This window comes from Danio rerio, chromosome 14 (genome assembly GCF_052040795.2).
Source record: "Danio rerio strain M-AB ecotype USA chromosome 14, GRCz13ab, whole genome shotgun sequence".
Classification (NCBI taxonomy): domain Eukaryota; kingdom Metazoa; phylum Chordata; class Actinopteri; order Cypriniformes; family Danionidae; genus Danio; species Danio rerio.
The window spans coordinates 7,102,127-7,121,874 of NC_141034.1; the positions used below are offsets into that span (position 1 = coordinate 7,102,127).

The 19,748-nt window shown below is 38.7% G+C and overlaps 1 protein-coding gene across 3 annotated transcripts in view; it reads left to right on the forward strand.

Moving 5' to 3' along the window:
- The window catches only part of abca1b (ATP binding cassette subfamily A member 1b), a 95,174-nt gene that overhangs the window by 66,923 nt on the left and 8,503 nt on the right, over positions 1-19,748 (forward strand). For 2 of the 3 annotated variants that reach the window (XM_087279955.1, NM_001114586.2), the window contains 16 exons: positions 1,177-1,301; positions 1,386-1,484; positions 1,561-1,845; positions 1,928-2,066; positions 2,157-2,237; positions 2,925-3,094; positions 3,194-3,371; positions 3,454-3,569; positions 9,610-9,754; positions 9,867-9,990; positions 11,334-11,463; positions 11,543-11,663; positions 11,745-11,807; positions 14,582-14,688; positions 14,770-14,911; positions 17,945-18,079. In XM_087279955.1, coding sequence (XP_087136081.1) covers positions 1,177-1,301; positions 1,386-1,484; positions 1,561-1,845; positions 1,928-2,066; positions 2,157-2,237; positions 2,925-3,094; positions 3,194-3,371; positions 3,454-3,569; positions 9,610-9,754; positions 9,867-9,990; positions 11,334-11,463; positions 11,543-11,663; positions 11,745-11,807; positions 14,582-14,688; positions 14,770-14,911; positions 17,945-18,079 — 2,160 coding nt within the window. Of the gene's footprint in view, positions 1-1,176; positions 1,302-1,385; positions 1,485-1,560; positions 1,846-1,927; positions 2,067-2,156; positions 2,238-2,924; positions 3,095-3,193; positions 3,372-3,453; positions 3,570-9,609; positions 9,755-9,866; positions 9,991-11,333; positions 11,464-11,542; positions 11,664-11,744; positions 11,808-14,581; positions 14,912-17,944; positions 18,080-19,748 lie in introns of all 3 variants that reach the window. The other variant, XM_087279954.1, reaches the window with a different exon arrangement.

A 19,748-nucleotide genomic window follows, 5' to 3' on the forward strand; every position in this document is an offset into this window, starting at 1 on the left:
TAGTTCTGCAAAAAATGAAAATGTACTCATTATTTCCTTGACTACAAGTGGTTCCAAAGCTTTATGAGTTTCTTTCTTCGGTTAAACCCAAAGATATTTAGAAGAAAGCTGAAATATGTAACCACCGACCTCCATATTATAAAGAACAAATACCATGGAAGTCAATGGTTAGAGGTTTTCAGATTGTTTGGATTTAGAAAAACAAAGAAACTTTTCCAATGGTTTCAGTTTCCCCAAAGCATTGTAGCCACAAGTAGCTAATAGAGATTATTGATACCAATGATTTACATGATCCCCCAAAACACTGTATGTGGAAGCGATTGTATGGACCAGGGGTGCTCAAACTCGGTCTTGGAGGGCTGGCGTCCTGCAGATTTTAGCTTGAACTTGCCTCAACACTTCTGCATGGATGCTTCTAGAAAGCCTAGCAAGAGCTTGATTAACTAGCCCAGGTGTGTCTGATTGGGGTTGGAACTAAACTTTGCCCCTCAGGACCAAGTTTGTGTATCCCTGGTATACACTATTAGTGCCTATTTATTTCTATGATTCTCAAATACATCGCAAGACTTGCAGCTCATAGAGATTGTTGGTGTCTTTGGTTTGTGATTGTGTTGGTTTTAACAGTCTTTGATCTTAAAGGTATACAGTAGTTCTGCAATAAAAGAAAATGTACTCATTATTTAGTCAACCTCAGGTGATTCCAAAGCTTTGTGTTTCTTTCTTCTGCTGAACCCAAATATATTTAGAAGAAAGCAGACACCTGTAATCACGACCTCCATAATAGGAAAAACAAATATTGTAGAAGTCAATGATTAGAGGTTTCCAGCTTTCTTCGAAATATGTTCTTTTGAATTGGCACCTATAACCCAGTGATTAGTGTGCTGACATATAGCGCAACAGTGATTCCAGGCATCCCGAGTTCGAGTCCTGGCTTATGGACCTTTCCTAATCCCGTCACCCCTCCCTCTCCAACTTCACTTTCTGTCATTCTTCTATCTTGCCAAGGCGAAAGTGTCAAAAAATACAACTGCAAAAAGTGTTATTTTGGATTAAGCAGAAGAAAGAATCTGATAAAGGTGTGAAACAAGTAAACGGTGACAGAATTGACATTTTTGGGTGAACGATCCCTTTAACTACAGTACTTTTCAAAAACACTCACTGTGATTGTCTTCACAGATCGTTCTTCCTGCTGTGTTTGTGTGCATCGCTCTGGTATTCAGTCTCATTGTGCCGCCATTTGGGAAATATCCCAGCCTGGCTCTTAATCCCTGGATGTATGAAGAGCAGTTCATGTTCTTCAGGTGCATAAAGACATCATGCCATTCAGCATTAATTTAAAATATTTGTAAGGAACCACTCTAAATACTGCAATTTTGTGTTAACAGTGAAGATGCTCCTTATGACGTAAGCACACATAAGTTGCTCAGAGCTCTGTTTGATGATCCTGGCTTTGGAACACGATGCATGAAAGGAGAATCAATTCCGTAAGTAACCTACGGTAAATTTTGTAACTTTTTTTAGTAAAACAAATAGCTAAGTTATGTTTTTCTATGGTGTTAGGGATGCTCCCTGTACAATGGGCGATGAGGAATGGTCTACACCAGAAGTGCCAGAAAGCATAATAGAGATTTTAACAACAAGGAACTGGACTATGAATGACCCATCGCCTGCTTGTGAGTGCAGCTGTAATGGCAAAAAGAAGATGCTCCCAGAATGCCCTGCGGGTGCAGGCGGTCTCCCACCTCCTCAGATTAAGATCAGTGAAACTGAGACTCTCCAGAACCTGACAGGACGAAACATCTCAGACTATCTAGTGAAGACCTACGCACAGATCATTGGAAAAAGGTATGACCTGATTGTATGATTGCTTAACTGAAATTAATTCCACATTATCATCAAGTGCATTAACAAATGGATCCCTTGACAGCTTAAAAAACAAGATCTGGGTGAACGAATTTAGATATGGAGGATTTTCATTGGGAGCCAGAAGCACTCAGGTACTTCCTCCAGCTGAGGAGATTGACGACGCCATCTCTAGAGTCAGGGAGATCTTCCAACTGGGGAAGGTAAATAAAAAAACGACCACTATTATAATAAGATTCAGACAGCTGTCAGGAATAGTGTGCAAATTATTTCTTTTCATCCAACACTTTTAGGACTCAGGATCAGCAGCCGACCGTTTCTTAAAAAGCCTGTCTGCATTTATCAATGGGTTGGACACTAAGAATAATGTCAAGGTCAGTGATCTGGCGGGGATGGCAGTGACATTAGCAATCTCAGAAGTGAAGACGCGGAGTTGGTTGGGAGGATTGCAGGTGGAAGGGGGGGGGGCGTTAGCAATGACCTAGATAAAAAAAAGGGGGGTTACCCTGTAACTGGGCCCCTAAATAGCCAGGCTCCTATGCACTCTGTCACCCTTTTCCCTTCACTTACTACGCCCCTGCTCATTTATAACCATAATAAGAGCTATGTGATATGACATGATGCATAAACAGGATTTAAACATGTTATTACATGTGTTTGTTGTCAAGGTTCCACAGTATAAATGTTAAAATAACAAAAGATCAGACCTTATATCTCGCTGAATATATTTATAACTCTCTGCCTGTATCATTTGTTTTCAAAATAAGAGTCCTGCATATGTCGAATGTTTAATACAACCTTATATATACTTAAAATTAAAGAAAACACATATAATTGTTGTAATCTCACTAGCAAATGTGGCCATTCAATGAAGTGTGCATAATTTAATCATGTTAGTGACATAACATTGTGTGTTTTATTCCAATTGGACTTTCTTTCTTGGTCATTTCCATCTTTTATTAGTCATCTGTATCCATATTTTTATTCTATGGCACCTTTAAACTACCTTTAAACCATAGAACTATTCCTGATTTATATTGGTGTTTTGTTTGTACTTTCAGATTTGGTTTAATAACAAGGGCTGGCACAGTATTGGGGCCTTCCTCAATGTAATGAACAACGGTATCTTGCGTGCAAACTTACCACCCGGTAAAGACCCCAGTGAGTTTGGCATCACTGCGTACAACCATCCACTCAATCTGACCAAGGAACAGCTTTCTCAAGTGGCGCTGTAAGTCCTGAAATAATGATTCAATTAAATATTAATAACAAAAATAACATATTTAATGGATTAACACAGTTTTACGATCTCTGATTGATGGCCTTTCAGGATGACTACCTCGGTAGACGTGCTGGTTTCCATCTGCGTGATCTTCGCCATGTCTTTCGTCCCTGCTAGCTTTGTTGTCTTCCTCATCCAAGAGCGAGTGAACAAAGCCAAGCACATGCAGTTTATCAGTGGAGTTCAGCCATATCTCTACTGGCTGGCAAACTTTCTCTGGGATATGGTGAGTGTCTGCTTTATATGCTATAATCCTCCCAAATATGCCAAGTATCTAAATGCACATGTCTGTCTGTTTTCTGCTACAGTGCAATTATGTTGTTCCTGCCACTCTGGTGATCCTGATCTTTGTGTGCTTTCAACAAAAAGCCTACGTTTCCGCCACCAACCTGCCTGTTCTTGCCCTGCTTCTGCTTCTATATGGGTAAGACATTCTTATGGAGCTAGTATGACGATCACTCGCAAATTAGGAACATTTTCTGTAGATATGGGAGTTGTGCTGGCTTTTGCACAACAGGTCTTTAAGCAGCAGATCACTACATGCATTTTTCTGATCGGATAGCTTTCTGTTTGTAAAAAGGGAAGGTGTAAATGCTTTCTGAAATGCATTTGAGATGGATATGAATCCAATCTCTCAAATAACTTTAGGAGGTGGTCTTTGATGCATTCCAGACGAACCTGGACAAGTCTAAATGTTGGATCTTACTCCTTCCAAAATGTAAATAAACAAGTGAGACTGTGGCCCCGTTTACACTAGTGCGTTTTAGTTTTAAAACGGCGTTTTAGAATGAAAACGATCCGCGTCCACACTCGCGTTTCACCCAGCGTTTCTGAACTGCTCTCCGTCCACACCAAAACGCTGAAAACGCACATCACGTGACCACACACACACTCTCAGGCAAGCGCTGTAGCCAATCTACCCAGATGAGAGCTGTGCTAGTCGGACTTCTCATCAAGCATCTCCCGCTGGATCTAACCTCACTATATTTATTAAACGGAATATTTCTTTCATCTTGTTGTCTTTATTTAACGACATATTCATTGGACATTGGAATCTATTACTTGTTCTCAGGTAATGTGTTTTGGCTGAGCGCAAAGATAAGTTAATGATTAATGTAAGCACGTACATTCTGTATTTTGACTGATCGCTTGCCTTTATTTCCTATAATGTATAAACTTATTGTATGTTATACTTTTATAATGGCCATTATCGATTAAAACTGATATTCAGCAAAGAGAGGGTGTGTTTCGTATTTTCACTGAAATTGAAAGGAGGCAGTTGTTATCGGCTCCGTTTTGTTATAAATATCCACACAGTGAAGATGACGCTCATATTTGCAGCACGGCGCCTCAACATTTTTGCTGTCTGTTTAGTTGTTAATATTAAAATGAAAATAGGCAGTTCCTTATATCATGTTTACATTTTATTGTTGAGAAAGTAAAACAACGTAGCCAGGGTGATGTGAATGAAGTTATAAAGTACACTGTTCCCTTTGAAGATTTACCCGTGTCCTCGGTATAGTCTGTTTTCCATATCAAACTGAGAAGAAGAGATTGCAGCCATGATCAAACTTGCGAAGTTTTAACTTACTTAGAAGATGCAGGACTGAACTGTGCGTGTTAGGCTACTTAATATTCAGGAAAAGCCCCAATCAGAGAGGCGAATGTCTGCAGCCCCGCCTCCGTTTTCAAATGTCTCCGTTTTCCATCATCCACACTGAGACGGAGCAGCTGCGTTTCAGAATGAAAACGGCCTCTCCAGCGTTTTCGAAACGCTCCGTTTTCGGCGCTCGAGAACTCCGGCGTAGTGTGGACGGATGGCGTAACCGTAGCAAAACTTATGCGTTTTCAAACTAAAACGCATTAGTGTAAACGGGGCCTGTGTTAAGGGCAATATGACATCAGATATATAAGCAAAATTGCAACACGCAACATAAAAGATTATAGTTTAGTCTTTCGGCAAGGCAGTAGGTAGTGCTGTCGCCTCACAGCAAGAAGGTCGCTGGGTCGCTGGTTCAAACCTCGGCTCAGTTGGTGTTTCTGTGTGGAGTTTGCATGTTCTCCCTGGCTTCGCGTGGGTTTCCTTTGGGTGCTCCGGTTTCCCCCACAGTCCAAAGACATGCGGTACAGGTGAATTGGGTAGGCTAAATTGTCCGTAGTGTATGAGTGTTTGTGTGAATGTGTGTGTGGATGTTTCCTAGAGATGGGTTGCGGCTGGAAGGGCATCCGCTGCGTAAAAAACTTGCTGGATAAGTTGGCGGTTCATTCCGCTGTGGCGACCCCGGATAAATAAAGGGACTAAGCCGACAAGAAAATGAATGAATGAATGAGTTTAGTGTTTCAGATACATATTCTACATATATACACAGGGCTCGAAATGAACCCTTTTGATTGGTAGCACCGGTGCTCCTGACTTTAAAAATGCAGGCGCATCAGTCAAAATTTAGTGGCACCCACCAATTATAAGCACCGTTACTACACGTTTTATACAAACATATTTATTGCATTTGAAATCAACACTAATCAAACTTACAAGCAAAAAAATATATATGCAAGCCTGAGGAAAATACGTCTCAACGAAATCCCGTTATCACAAAAAAATACATTTTTATAACATAACTGAGTGACCAAATGGTACACGGACCGCTCACCGCCCCTGCATGCACTGCTTGACATGAATGAATCTGTTAACGAAAACTGTGCTGTTTGTCACAGGTGCTGTCTAACATTGCACTGATGCTTTTGACATATACTGTACCTTATTATATGCATATAATACATATTCAGTTTTATATATACGTTTGTATATAGCACAGTATCACAAAATAAGTCATTTAAGGTTTCTTTCCTACAGAGCAGGTGTATCCTTTGTTGCATAAATGACTAATAGAGATTACTCGAATGCATATAAATGTGATTTATCGCTTTAAATCTCTCATTGAGTACGTTTACATGGACACCAATATTCAGATTTTAATACGATTAAGGGGATACTCTGATTAAGAGTCTACCATGTAAACAGCAATTTTTGGTTCATTTAATCCGATTAAGGTCATAATTGAACTAAACAGAAATCGAATCAAGACCTGTGGAGTATGCCGATTTTAGTCGCATTATTGAAGTGTAGTACAGCATGTAAACACCGCAATCAAACTGTTACCATCATGAAGGACTTTTCACCGCGTTTTACGACAGGATAGTCTATACCAGGGGTCACCAACCCTGTTCCTGGAGAGCTACCTTCCTGCACATTTTAGTTGCAACCCTGACCAAACACACCTGTTTGTAATTATCAAGTGCTGCTTTAGGTACTATTAATCGGTTCGGGTGTGTTTGATCAGGGTTGAATTCTGCAGGAAGGTAGCTCTCCAGGAACAGGGTTGGTGACCCCTGGTCTATACACACACAGCTGTTTGGCACTATTTTCTGCACCTACCGAGTTAGTAAAGGACCAAAAATACACACACCACGCAATGCTGAGTTTTTTTTTCCTCCATTTTCCATATGCGGTATTAAATTCCATTAAAACAACACTCTTCCACCAGTCCTTACTTCGTTCTCGCTTTCAATACCTCAGTTTGTGAATGAAATATCAATTCATATCTGTTTAGTGGAGACACATTTATGCCCTGTAAAAAAATGTAATGACAAAAAGTCAAGATGAAGTGTTTTTAAGTTTCTTTAACTTATTTTAATAATCAGGTTAGTTGTACAAGTTGTACAAAGTTTTACATAATATTTGTAGCCCGTTTGATTGATGTTGAGATGACTAGAAAAGTTCATTTGATTCAACAAAAAAAATTGAAGGCTACATTTGTGGCCAAATGTTAATAGATCGCTCAGTCTGTCTGTTAGACGACAGCAGCCTCTGGTGGATCTACAAGAGAATAGCAGGCATGAATAGCTCTAGATATTTGAGATCTCAAAAAGCAGCCTCTGGTGGATTCGTGAAAAGATTAACTGTAAAGAAAAGGTACCTCCTGGGACGTATTTCACGCTCTCCAGAAATGTATACTGGGGTACATATTCATAATGAGCCTGGATTGCCTAAGGCTCCGTTTAAAATATCAGGTCTTGATGATTTGTTGCCTATATCTGATTGTTTTGCCTGTCCGTTTACACATTAATTGTGACCCATTTCCGATTAATGTGTTTACACTTGCTATACAATTTACGATGTCGTGCATGCATAAAGGCAAGTTATAGCATCTGTGCTACACTAGCCACGATGTAAGAAATTGTCTTGCTTTTAGCTCTGTGAAATATGCGAAGGTTGCCCAACTTTAAAATAATTTTAAGGTGGAGGAGGAAGGAAATGGCCATCATCATAGCTTGTGCCTATGGTTAGTATATGGTGTCCTATAAAGAAAAGGTACCTCCTGGTATGTATTTCATGCTCTCCAGGAATGTATACTAGGGTACATATTCAAAATGAACCTGGGTTGCTTAAGTCCCCATTTACACTGTCAGGTCTTGATGCCTAATTCTGATTGCGCCTATTGTATATAGGGTGTCCTCCACTATTCAGAGGAATATGCGGGTACGAGAGAGATCTCAGGTTTGGTGGGAGCAAATTGTGGAGACTGACCACTTTTCTCCTCCATGTTTCTTCTGTTGTTGTTGTTGTTTACCGTGTTGGTGTCTCCACACACGCTCTTTCTTTTACGCCATTAAACTGCAGAGAAGCACCACATTGTCGCAAGTTATTGACATTCAAAACGGAATGCCTCAATAAATCCGATCTACCTGTTTAAATGATATTCACATCGTCACATATCCGATTTATATCTGATTTATGTCACCCTGCAGCCCAAGATCGTTTACTCACTGAAGCTAAGCAGGGCTGAGCCTGGTCAGTACCTGGATGGGAGACCACATGGGAACACTAGGTTGCTGTTGGAAGTGGTGTTAGTGAGGCCAGCAGGGGGCGCTCAACCTGTGGTCTGTGTGAGTCCTAATGCCCCAGTAAAAGTGAAGGGGACACTACACTGTCAGTGGGCGCCGTCTATCGGATGAGACGTTTAACCGAGGTCCTGACTCTCTGTGGTCCTTAAAAATCCCATGGCACTTCTCGTGAAAGAGCAGGGGTGTAACCCCGGTGTCTTGGCCAAAGTCCCTCTATCGGCCCTTATGATCATGGCCTCCCAATCATCCCCTTCCACCGAATTGGCTCGATCACTGTCTCTCCACTCCACCAATAGCTGGTGTGTAGTGAGCGCACTGGCGCCGTTGACCTGTGGCTGCCGTCGCATCATCCAAGTGGATGCTGCACACTGGTGGTGGTGTGGAGAGACCCCCCCTCATGATTGTAAAGCACTTTGGGTGTATGGTCATAAATACACATTACATTACATTACATTTATTTCCACATATAAAGGTGGTCTGAAACCGATTTCCAAATATCCTAATGCATGCGTTTATTTTTTTTGTGTGTGTTTACACGGCTATAGAACAGATTCGATCTGTGTCACATATGAGCAAAAAATCATAATTGGGTCACATTTAACTGGCAATGTAAAGTGGGTCTAAGATAGTCTGATCCCTAGATATAGTTGATATGGTCCCCTATACGGGGGTCTTTGCATGCTTCCTGTATCAAAAGGGCACACCTTTATTTATTTAGATTTACATTTACATTTACATTTAGTCATTTAGCAGACGCTTTTATCCAAAGCGACTTACAAATGAGGACAAGGAAGCAATTTACACAACCAAGAGCAACAATGAATAAGTGCTATAAGCAAGTTTCAGGTCTGTAAAGTCTAAGAAGGGAAGTATTAGTAGTTTTATTTTTTTTTTATTTATTTTTTTTTTTTGTGTACAGTTAGTGTGATATTCAGAGAGGCAATTACAGATTAGGAAGTGTAGTGGAGACTAAATAGTTGAGTTTTTAGTCGTTTCTTGAAAGTAGAGAGTGACTCTGCTGTTCTGATGCAGTTAGGGAGTTCATTCCACCAACTGGGCAGATTGAGCGTGAGCGTGAGCGAAAGTGATTTCTTCCCCCTTTGGGATGGAACCACGAGGCGACGTTCATTCACAGAACGCAAGTTTCTGGAGGGCACATAGATCTGCAGAAGCGAGAACAGATAAGGAGCAAGGCCAGAAGTCACTTTGTAGGCAAACATCAGAGCTTTGAATTTGATGCGAGCAGCAACTGGCAGCCAGTGCAAACGGAGTAGCAGCGGAGTGACATGTGCTCTTTTAGGTTCATTGAAGACCACTCGTGCTGCTGCATTCTGGAGCAGTTGAAGAGGCTTGATAGAGTTAGCTGGAAGCCCAGCTAGTAGATATAGACAGACACTTCATTCCCATTTGACACATTATATTTTACAAAGACAAAAGTGCCAACACAATCACCTATAATGCAAAGAGCTCACCTTCATATTCCTTCTGTGGGACCTGTATATGGTCGGGGGATTCTCAATACGCTAAAACTGTGTATCATTCATCTCGTCTCTCCTCAGATGGTCCATCACTCCTCTTATGTACCCAGCATCCTTCCTCTTTAAAATCCCCAGCACTGCTTATGTGGTTCTCACAAGCGTCAACATCCTCATTGGGATCAATGGCAGCATTTCAACATTTGTCATGGAGTTATTCGGAAATCATGTAAGACGTCTTTTTTGTTTGTTTGTTTTCTCATCCTCAGGCAGGATCACATTAGTATTTTATTGCACTGGTGCACATCATGATTTTTGAAGCCTTTCATCCTCTGATACAGGAAATTGGAGGAATTAATGACATCCTGAAGAACGTTTTGCTCATCTTCCCACATTTCTGCCTGGGTCGAGGTCTCATCGACATGGTGAAGAATCAGGCCATGGCTGACGCTCTGGAGAGATTTGGTAAGAATAGCTTGCTCTGACTTATATGCAAGTTTTCAGGATGTTGGAATTAAAATGATTAAGCACAATAAAAATGTTTTTCTTTATGAATTTTATATTAAAACCAACACAGTTCATTTACTAAGGACTTACTGCCTTTGCTATTAACATAGCTTTTGCAAGTTAAAATAGTTTGGTCAAAACTTAAAATTCACATGCCATTTGCTTACCCTCAAGATGGTCTAAACCTTTATGAGATTTTTTTTTTATTCTGTTGGATACAAAAGAAGATATTTTGAAGAAAGCTGAAACTATAGCAGGACAAAACAAATACTATGAAAGTAAATAGTTACAGGTTTTCAGCATTCTTCAAAATATCTTCTTTGGTGTTCAACAGATAAAAGAAAGTCAAACAGTTTTGGGTCAAGTGAAGGATGTGTAAAAATCATATAACCTCACTATACAAAAAAAGATGGATGTATTAGAAGGTTATTATAAAAATAGCAATTTCTACTGACAATAACCGAAAATAAAGAACATCAAAATTAATTCTCTGATTTATAATTATAATTTTTTTTTGCAAATGACTGTGTATTTGACAACTTCTGAAAAAGCTAAGGAAATAAACTCAAAATGGACTCTTTCCTTATATTTTCTTATCGAAATTGTGAGACATAAGCATAGAATTGTGGGTTCATTATCTTTAACTCCAAATTGAAGCTTCATTCATTCATTCTTTTTGGCTTAGTTTCTCCATTACTGGGAAACATCCATACTCATTCACACACATACACTATGGACAATTTTAGTTTACCCTATTCACCTGTTCCCCATGTCTGTGGACTGTGGGGGAAACCGGAGCACCCAGAGGTAACTCCACATAGAAACGCCAACTGATCCAGCCAAGGGTCGAACCGGCGACCTTCTTGCTGTGAGGCGAATGTCCTACCCACTGTGCCACCATGCTGCCCTCAAATTGAAGCTTTTTACACAATTCTAGAATTCATTTTCTGAGAATTCTTTCAGAAGTTGCTAGATGGAAAGCTGCATTTGTGAGGAAAAAAACGCCAGAAATGTGACAAAGTTTTCTTTTTTTACTTTGGCTTAAACAGGCTTCCATAAATTTCTTATAATTATCATGAATAAGTATTTCATTTAACTTAACTTATTACCTTGTTAGGTTTCCAGTTCCAGTTATTTATAGGAATGCAGGCATCATTCTTCAATTTAAATAATTCCGATATGTGAAGACTAAATATTATCGTTTAATCCTTTAAAAGTGCATTGTCCGCTGTATTTTGAAGTAATTAATTACTACTGAGGCATATGTATTAGATGCTGAATTCTTTCTTACCTTACATAAGGTGAGAACCGTTTCCGTTCTCCACTGGAGTGGGACATGGTGGGTAAGAATCTTTTCGCTATGGCTGTGGAGGGTGTGGTTTTCTTCATTATCACCGTCCTCATCCAGTACAGATTCTTCTTTGAACCCAAGTAAGCATCATTAACCAATGAAATTATGGATGGAAGTAGTTTCAAAGATCTAAAGCCATGCTTTGGTCCTTTTCCTTAGGTCTTTATGTCCTAAATTGAGTCCGATTGGAGAGGAAGATGAAGATGTAGCCAGAGAGAGGCAGAGGATCATGAGTGGGGCCGGACAGGGAGACATTCTCGAACTCCGACAGCTCACTAAGGTCAGCTGATGATCACACACAACAACCATAACTACAATTCAGTGATGAGACCTTCAATAATGTTGTCTACTATATTTACAGGTGTACAAGCGGAAACAAAAGCCTGCAGTGGATCGTCTGTGTGTTGGCATTCCTCCAGGAGAGGTAATTCATGACACCTACTGGTATAACTTTACTTGAAGGGGGTATTTTTGCCCTATTGACTTTCATTCATGTTCAGTCTGCAAACTCAAGCTCAAATGACAAGTTTCGCATGTTACTGCATTCGAAAGTTCAAGTCTGGACCCTGCGATTTTGCGTCGAGTGATTGCGTGAGACCAATAAAAAATCAAAACATGACCCCTCAGTTAGGGATGTCCTAATCAGGTTTTTTTGCCCTCAAGTCGGAGTCATTTGATTTTGAGTATCTTCCAAAACCCGATTCGATACTCCTATAATACATAAAAAAGAATAAAGAAGAGCATAGAAACACATCCGGGATGTTCCTTATTTTTTATTTAATTCACCTTATTCTAATGTTCAACAACTCTGTTAACAAACAGAGCACTTCTGTGAGGTAGCGTAAACAATCAAGTAACAAAGAACAAAAATTCTACACTTTCGGACTTTAGTCCAAGAGTAAATATTAAAAAACCTAGCATAAAAACAAATAGCACCTCAACTAAAATACCCGGCAGGCAATCCCTAGTTTACATATCTCACAGTTTGCTTTGGCAATGCTGTTGACATCAACATTAATATACCTCCAGACAGCAGACACGAGCTGCGTCCCAAATCGCATACTTATGCACTATTCTTCGCCATTTTGTAGTATAAATAGTGTAAGTAGTGTGTTCACACTGAAAACTCTAAAAACATTAAGTGCACTTTAATTACCCGGATGATGCACTCATTCAGCCGGTTAAATGAAGTGTGTAATGATGGACACTTCACGCACTCAACGACCGCAGGTTTGCTTACGTAGCGGAAGGGGCGGAGCTATCGGACGCACATGTTGGATAACTTTATTTATTTTGGATGGTAAAAGCAAAGTTCTACCATGAGAGTGATTATAGCGCCTCCCGATGGTTAATGCGGCAATACTCACGGCAGGTATTATTTGATAATTCGGTTGTTTATTTCACTGATTTGGCAACCGTCAAACGTCATCAGGGAAACGGTTTGAATTTCCGCTTAGTAAAAAAACATTAGTGTGCCATTTGGGACAACACTACATACATATACTATCCTGTTGAGTGTGTAAGTGCATAAGTACATAGTGCATGAGTGCATAGTGTATAGTGTGCCATTTGGGACGCAGCTACGCTTTCCGCTACAAGCTGCTTTCATGTTCCACTTTGCCGGCATTTAACCGATAGCGTCTCTGCAACAAAGTGATGTCATGCCGTACACGTTGCTGTTCTTGTGTAGCGTCAAAAAAGGGGTTTAACTCTGTGCCATTGCATAAATACAGATGGGTTAAAAATTTATGAGAAATATATATATATATATTCGAGTCCTGATCAAGAGGTAACGTCCGATTCTGATCGAGCCTGAAACCGCGTGATCGGGCCCGATTTTCCATCAAGTGATCGGATCTGGACATCCCTACCCTCAGTACATAAATGTAAACTATGAAGCAATCACTCCTTTAAATCAGTGTCACATTGTGTTGCTTTATGCACTACTTTTCACAGCACAGACAGATTTTTACATGCTCAAACCCTTTGAAAGTGTGCCTTGACTGTCCCTTAAGACTGTCATGAAACCTTCATAATCATACGACTGAAATTTTATGCATGCTTATGACTGTCGCTATGTATCATTGGCTCAGTTATGTAATTCCAAATGTTAAAATAAACTGTCTTTGTCATGACAACTTGACATTATCAAGACAAAGCAACTTGTCATAAATCTGTCATAAACATGATTGCCGTTGAGCCATTATAATTGTTTCATGAATTTTAAAACAGCGTTAAAACACCTTTAATATTTTTCTTGTCCTCAGCTAGTGGGACAAATTGAATTTGTCATTAAAATGTCATTAAATATAAATGGCGCTGTTTTAAAAGTATTTTTACTGAGACATTTCAATGACAAATTTAGTTGGTTCTACTCTCAAACAGAGATCAGAAAAATATTCTATTATACTTCAAGACAATTATGTTCATGACCAAGTTATGTTGTCTTGGTAATGTCAAGTTGTCATAACAAAGACATCAAACAATGTCATCTTTGCATTTAAAATTAAATGAGTGAACTGAGTGAATGACACTTAATAAGTGTTGTCATAGCCATGCATAAAATCTCATTCATTTTCATGACCACTGTCGATAAGTGTCATTCGCTCAGTTCTGTAATTTTAAATGTCTTTGTCATGACAATTTGACATTATCAAGAAAACTCAAATTGTCATAAATCTGTCATAAACATGATTGTCATTGGGCCATTATGATTGTTTCATGAATTTTAAAACAGTCATAACACCTTAATATTTTTCTTGTCCTCAGCTAGAGGGACAGATTGAATTAGTCTTTAAATTTTAATGACGCTATTATAAACGTTTTTTTTTTTTATTGAGACATTTTAATGAAAAATTTAGATAGTAGTCATGACACAATTATAATGATTTCACGAAAATCATGTTTATGACTAAGTTATGTTGTCTTGGTAATGTCAAGTTGTCATAAGAATGACATCTCGAACAATGGCATCTTTCCATTTAAAATTGAACTAAGCGAATGACACTTAACAACAGTTGTCATAGCCATGCATAAAGTTTCATTCATGTTCAAGACATTATAAAGGTTTTATGACCGTCTTATAAATACACCTTCGAATAAAGTGTTATCCGATAAATGATCAGCCTCAATGATTCCCAATGATTCTTCTCCACATAATCTGTAAAGCACAAACTGACATCCGTTTCCTTCTTTCAGTGTTTCGGTCTGCTTGGTGTCAATGGAGCAGGAAAAACCAGCACTTTTAAAATGCTGACCGGAGATTCTGTGGTCACCAAAGGAGAAGCGTTCATAGCTGGGAAAAGGTACAGAAGATCAGATATAAGCAGTTCTTACAGCAGATGTATAGGTCATAGGTTAATGTTAAAATGCCTTCTTATTTGCAGTATACTTAGGGAAATCGATGAAGTACATCAGAATATGGGCTACTGTCCTCAGTTTGATGCCATCAATGATCTGCTAACTGGACGGGAACACCTGGAATTTTATGCTATCCTGCGTGGTGTACCTGAGAACGAAGTTTGTGCGGTGAGTAGAGAATATATACTAACATGCATATTTATTCATTTAGCCTTTTAGGGTGATTTTCATTTGTCCTGGTCAGATCCTGAAGTTTAATTGTATCGGAGTAATACATCATTTTTTAAAAAGTAGAAAAAAGTGAACTGCAGACAGCAACTTATTGCTCGTATGGTCACGTTTATACATGCAGTAAGATGCTGTCTGCAGTTCACTTAGCGGCCACCAGTGTCGCTACTAATAAGTGTTTCCCAATGGAGAGTGGTCTGGATGCAGACCTGGTGCAGTGCAGTCTGTGCTGCATCCAATGCTCTTTAATATGCTCTTTTTTTATTATTTTTTTAATTTAACTCAATGCCACAAGAACGAGAGGTATTACATTTCACATATTTCTGAAAAAGAGAGAAAAATATATATATATTTAATATAAGTATATAAGTAAATATATATTATATATATATATATATATATATATATATATATATATATATATATATATATATATATATATATATATATAAAATTATATTTACATTAAATTAAATGTTTTTAGAGCATTACATGTTTTCAGTGCTTTTTTGTTTTGTGATTGTTCTAAAAGATTTACATATACTTTAAAGTCATTTACAAAATGGGCAAAATTTGGTTTACATTGAGCCCACTTTTTCTTATGTATATGGTGTTTTCCTAACAACATAAACAAATTAAAAATATATTGTCCTTTACAGTTCAAGTTCTCATTATCAGAATAAAACAGAACATCAAATAAACACATTTCTATCTTAAACTCCATTTTTTTGTTAATAAACTATTCTAAATCTTTCCAAAATATTCTTGAGTAAATACAATGAAAAAAAAAGATGCAAAATTGTTTCTTTTTCTTGACCACAAAATTCACATATTTATGAAATATTGAGTTTAAATCTTTCCAAAACATGTTTAGTTGGATAAATTCTATGGAGTGTTTTGTACGACACTTCTTTGATCTTGTTACTTAGGCAAAACTTATTTGTCAACTTCCAAGCTTTACTCCAAGAAATATTAGCAAATAATGAAAGTCAAAAATGTTTTGCTGTAGGTAGAGCCAACGAACGGAGAGCATTCTTTATAACCTTATTGTTACATTGTTGTTTTAATACATCAATATTTTCAATGAAAATGTTTTCACAATGATTACCTATGTAGGTCTCTTCTGAAATAGCTCTTTAATGGGCTCACCTCTAACCCTACCCGTCACAGTGATGTCACTAGCTCCATTTGAGTGCATTGTTTCTGACACTGCATTCCTGAGTAATGCAATCTCAGCTTGCATCATAAAGGCTGCATCCAGATACTATTGTCCCAATGGGCCATATGCACAGCTAGTGTTTTTCAGCCAACAATAAACTTCTGGTGAAAGGTTTATGTGACTATTTTCAATTCCGTAAGATTGCTTTTACAGCATGGATGTAGTAATGGAATAAAATCCAATCAGTTAAATAGACTTAAGCAAGTGGTGCATGACTGGAACTTGTAGTCCATATAAAGACGGATTTGTAGTTCTTTAGTGAGCTGCGTGTTTACTAGCGATCTGCCAGGACTAGATCGCTGGTGATTGTGACAGGTGAAGTATTTTTACTTGTGTGAAAATGCCTGAGACTGATGGTGCGAGAACTTAGTTACAAATGGCAACAGGGCCGGAGTGGGACTCTTTTTCAGCCCTGGAGTTTCAAGCCTCAGACCGGCCCACCTCAGTTCACGACTGACTATATTAAAATAAGGTCATTTCCAATTCAGTTTCTAATTACACTATCACAACTTTTTTTTTTGAGAAAACAGCTGCTTTAGAACTTTAAATGTTCAACAATCCTAACAGTATTACATGTCTTAACAATAAAAAAAATAAAAATAAATAAATAAATAATAATAATAACATACTCAGACGAGGATCAAACCCGGGTCGGCAGCATCGTAATCTAACGTGCTAATCACTGGACCACAACAGTTATATATTGAGAAGTGACTCATCTGAGTTATATCATCATTGAGTTATATCAGCCATATATCATCAGGCTGGCCATATATAAAAAGAGTAGAGCTGCGGTAAAATAACGAATAAGAAGACTGTGGTCAAGTAAATAAATAAATTAATTTAAACAGTGTGACTGCTGAGAGCAACAGATTGTGGAGCTAGGGACACCGGCCCTCGCGGCCAAAAAACGGACCGGCTCACCGGGAATTCTCCCGGTCCTCCCGATTAGCCAATCCGGGCCTGAATGGCAACCTTTTAGGAATTCTTACTATAAATTGAAATTCTAATAAGGCAGCTGACAACAATTTTACTCTTATAGTGTGGCATACTGCAATGTGACAAAGACCAAACCAAAAGATTTTCAATCAAAGTTTGAAATGTAAACACAGAAATCTTGCGAGACTCGAGAATAGACATGGCAGACGATAGGCAGGAAGGATTTGCTGATGCTCTGTTCTCTGTCCTGACTGCATTTGATACGCTGTTCACTTCTGTCAGCTTGCTTTATGATTGGAGATTTTTTTTTTTTTACGTGATAGTCTCCAGATTGTACATGTGTTTGTCTACGGTGACTTTCTCCTGAAATTCAAATGATATTGTGCTCCCAGCCCCTATTTTCAAAAGAGGGGGGAGCTACAAATGCCTACGTGTCTGCATAGTGACAGATTCAAAAACAAGATAAAAGTCCTATGCTAATGAGGAAGAGATTGTCACTAATGGGCGGGGTTTTCTCCCTCTGATGTCATGTACAAAGAAAGAATGTCAATCAAAGTATTTCTGCAGACTGTTTTTATGAAAGTATGATTATAAAAAATAAAATGTAGGCATTTATACCATTAGCAGCTGGTTATATTCACACACTGTAGCCACACAACTCTGTTTAAACCCCTTAAAAAGTGATTTTTGCATAATAGGTCCCCTTTAAATTGTGTATTAATTGTGATTTCAATGTTTCAAGTGGATAAAACAGGCAGCTAAGGAACAAATCAATTTGAGTTTAGATGGTTTAATTGACATGTTTGTACCTGCAGGTGGCGGAGTGGGGAATCCGTAAACTGGGCCTGGTGAAGTATGTGGACAAAAACGCTGGAAGCTACAGTGGAGGAAACATGCGCAAACTGTCCACCGCCATATCACTGATTGGAGCTCCACCAGTGGTCTTCCTGGTAAGTGGGTATACTCACACACACTTTATTTATATGTATTGCGGGGCTTACAGGGACACTCCATGTATAAGCATACCGCTAAACCCAACCAAACTGGCAAATTTCAAACAATAAAAGCCCCTGTTAAGGGTTAAAAAGCCCCCGTTTTTAAGCATTTTAAATTACAGGGGCACAAGGTGTGACCCTGTACACCAGTGTTTCTCAACCATGTTCCTGGATGACCACCAGCACTGCATGTTTTGGATGTCTCTTTTGTCTGTCACCCCCATTATAGGTCTTTCAGACCTTGCTAATGAGCTGAGGATCTGAATCAAGTGTGTTTTGTTAAGGAGACATCCTCCAGGAACATGGTTAAGATGTTCAGTGGCGTTAGTGATAGTCAGTAGCAATAGTGATGTTCAATGGTGATAGTGATGGTCAATGGTGATAGTGATGGTCAATGGGGGTAGTAATAGTCAATAGCGTTAGTGATAGTCAGTGGCGATAGTGATGATCAATGGCAATAGTGATGTTCAATGGTGATAGTGACGGTCAATGGGGGTAGTAATAGTCAATGGCGGTAGTGATGTTCAGTGGCGGCAGTGATAGTCAGTGGCGATAGTGATGGTCATTGGCGGTAGTGATGTTCAATGGTGGTAGTGATGTTCAATGGTGGTAGTGACGGTCAATGGGGGTAGTAATAGTCAATGGCGGTTGTGATGTTCAGTGGCGGTAGTGATAATCAGTGGCGATAGTGAAGGTTAATGGCGGTAGTGATGTTCAATGGTGGTAGTGACGCCCAATGGGGGTAGTAATAGTCAATGGCGGTAGTGGTTTTCAATGGTGATAGTGACGGTCAATGGGGTAGTAATAGTCAATGGCGGTAATGATGTTCAGTGGCGGTAGTGATAGTCAGTGGCGGTAGTGATGTTCAGTGGTGGTATTAATAATCAATCAGGGTCGTTTTGGTCAATAGTGGTAAAGACAGTTAATGGTGGTAGTGATGGTCAATAATGGTAGTTTTGGTCAATAGCCATAATGATGGTTAATTGCAGTAGTGATGGCTACTGGCAGTAAAGTTGGTCAATGGTGGTAGTGATAGTAATTAGCGGTAGTAATGGTCATTGGTGGTAGTGATAGTCAGTAGCAGTAATGATAGTCAATGGCGGTAGTAAAAAAGTTGTTTTTCTGTTACATTTCTTCTCATATTATTATTATTATTATTTTTTAAGTCTAGCCTATATTAGATGGCATAAGCTAATTACTGTCAGATTTTGACAATTTCTTAAAGCATCTGCAATATGTGCAGTATTTAGTCTTGTATTTCATGTCTTTGTAAAGAATCATTATTTTAATGTATCAGTCAATATTGTTTTAATGTTATGATCTAATCGAGAACATTAACAAGTCCCTTGAATAAATAAAGCAATTCAATCTAACTTCGAGTCCAGCTTTGTTTTGTTTTTAAGCATCTCAACCAAAGCATTTGTAGGAATGAAATCATTCATGATAGTAATATGGAACTGTAATGCGGTCAAGACCTGCCTTGAACTACTCCATCTGTGCTTTTGGATGAGTTATAATTTTGATTGAACAGCCTATATAGCATAAGCTGTAATAATATCTACAGTAATATTCTAATAATTGTTTTACCAATGTGCGATTGTGACACACATCTTGGGTCTATTCA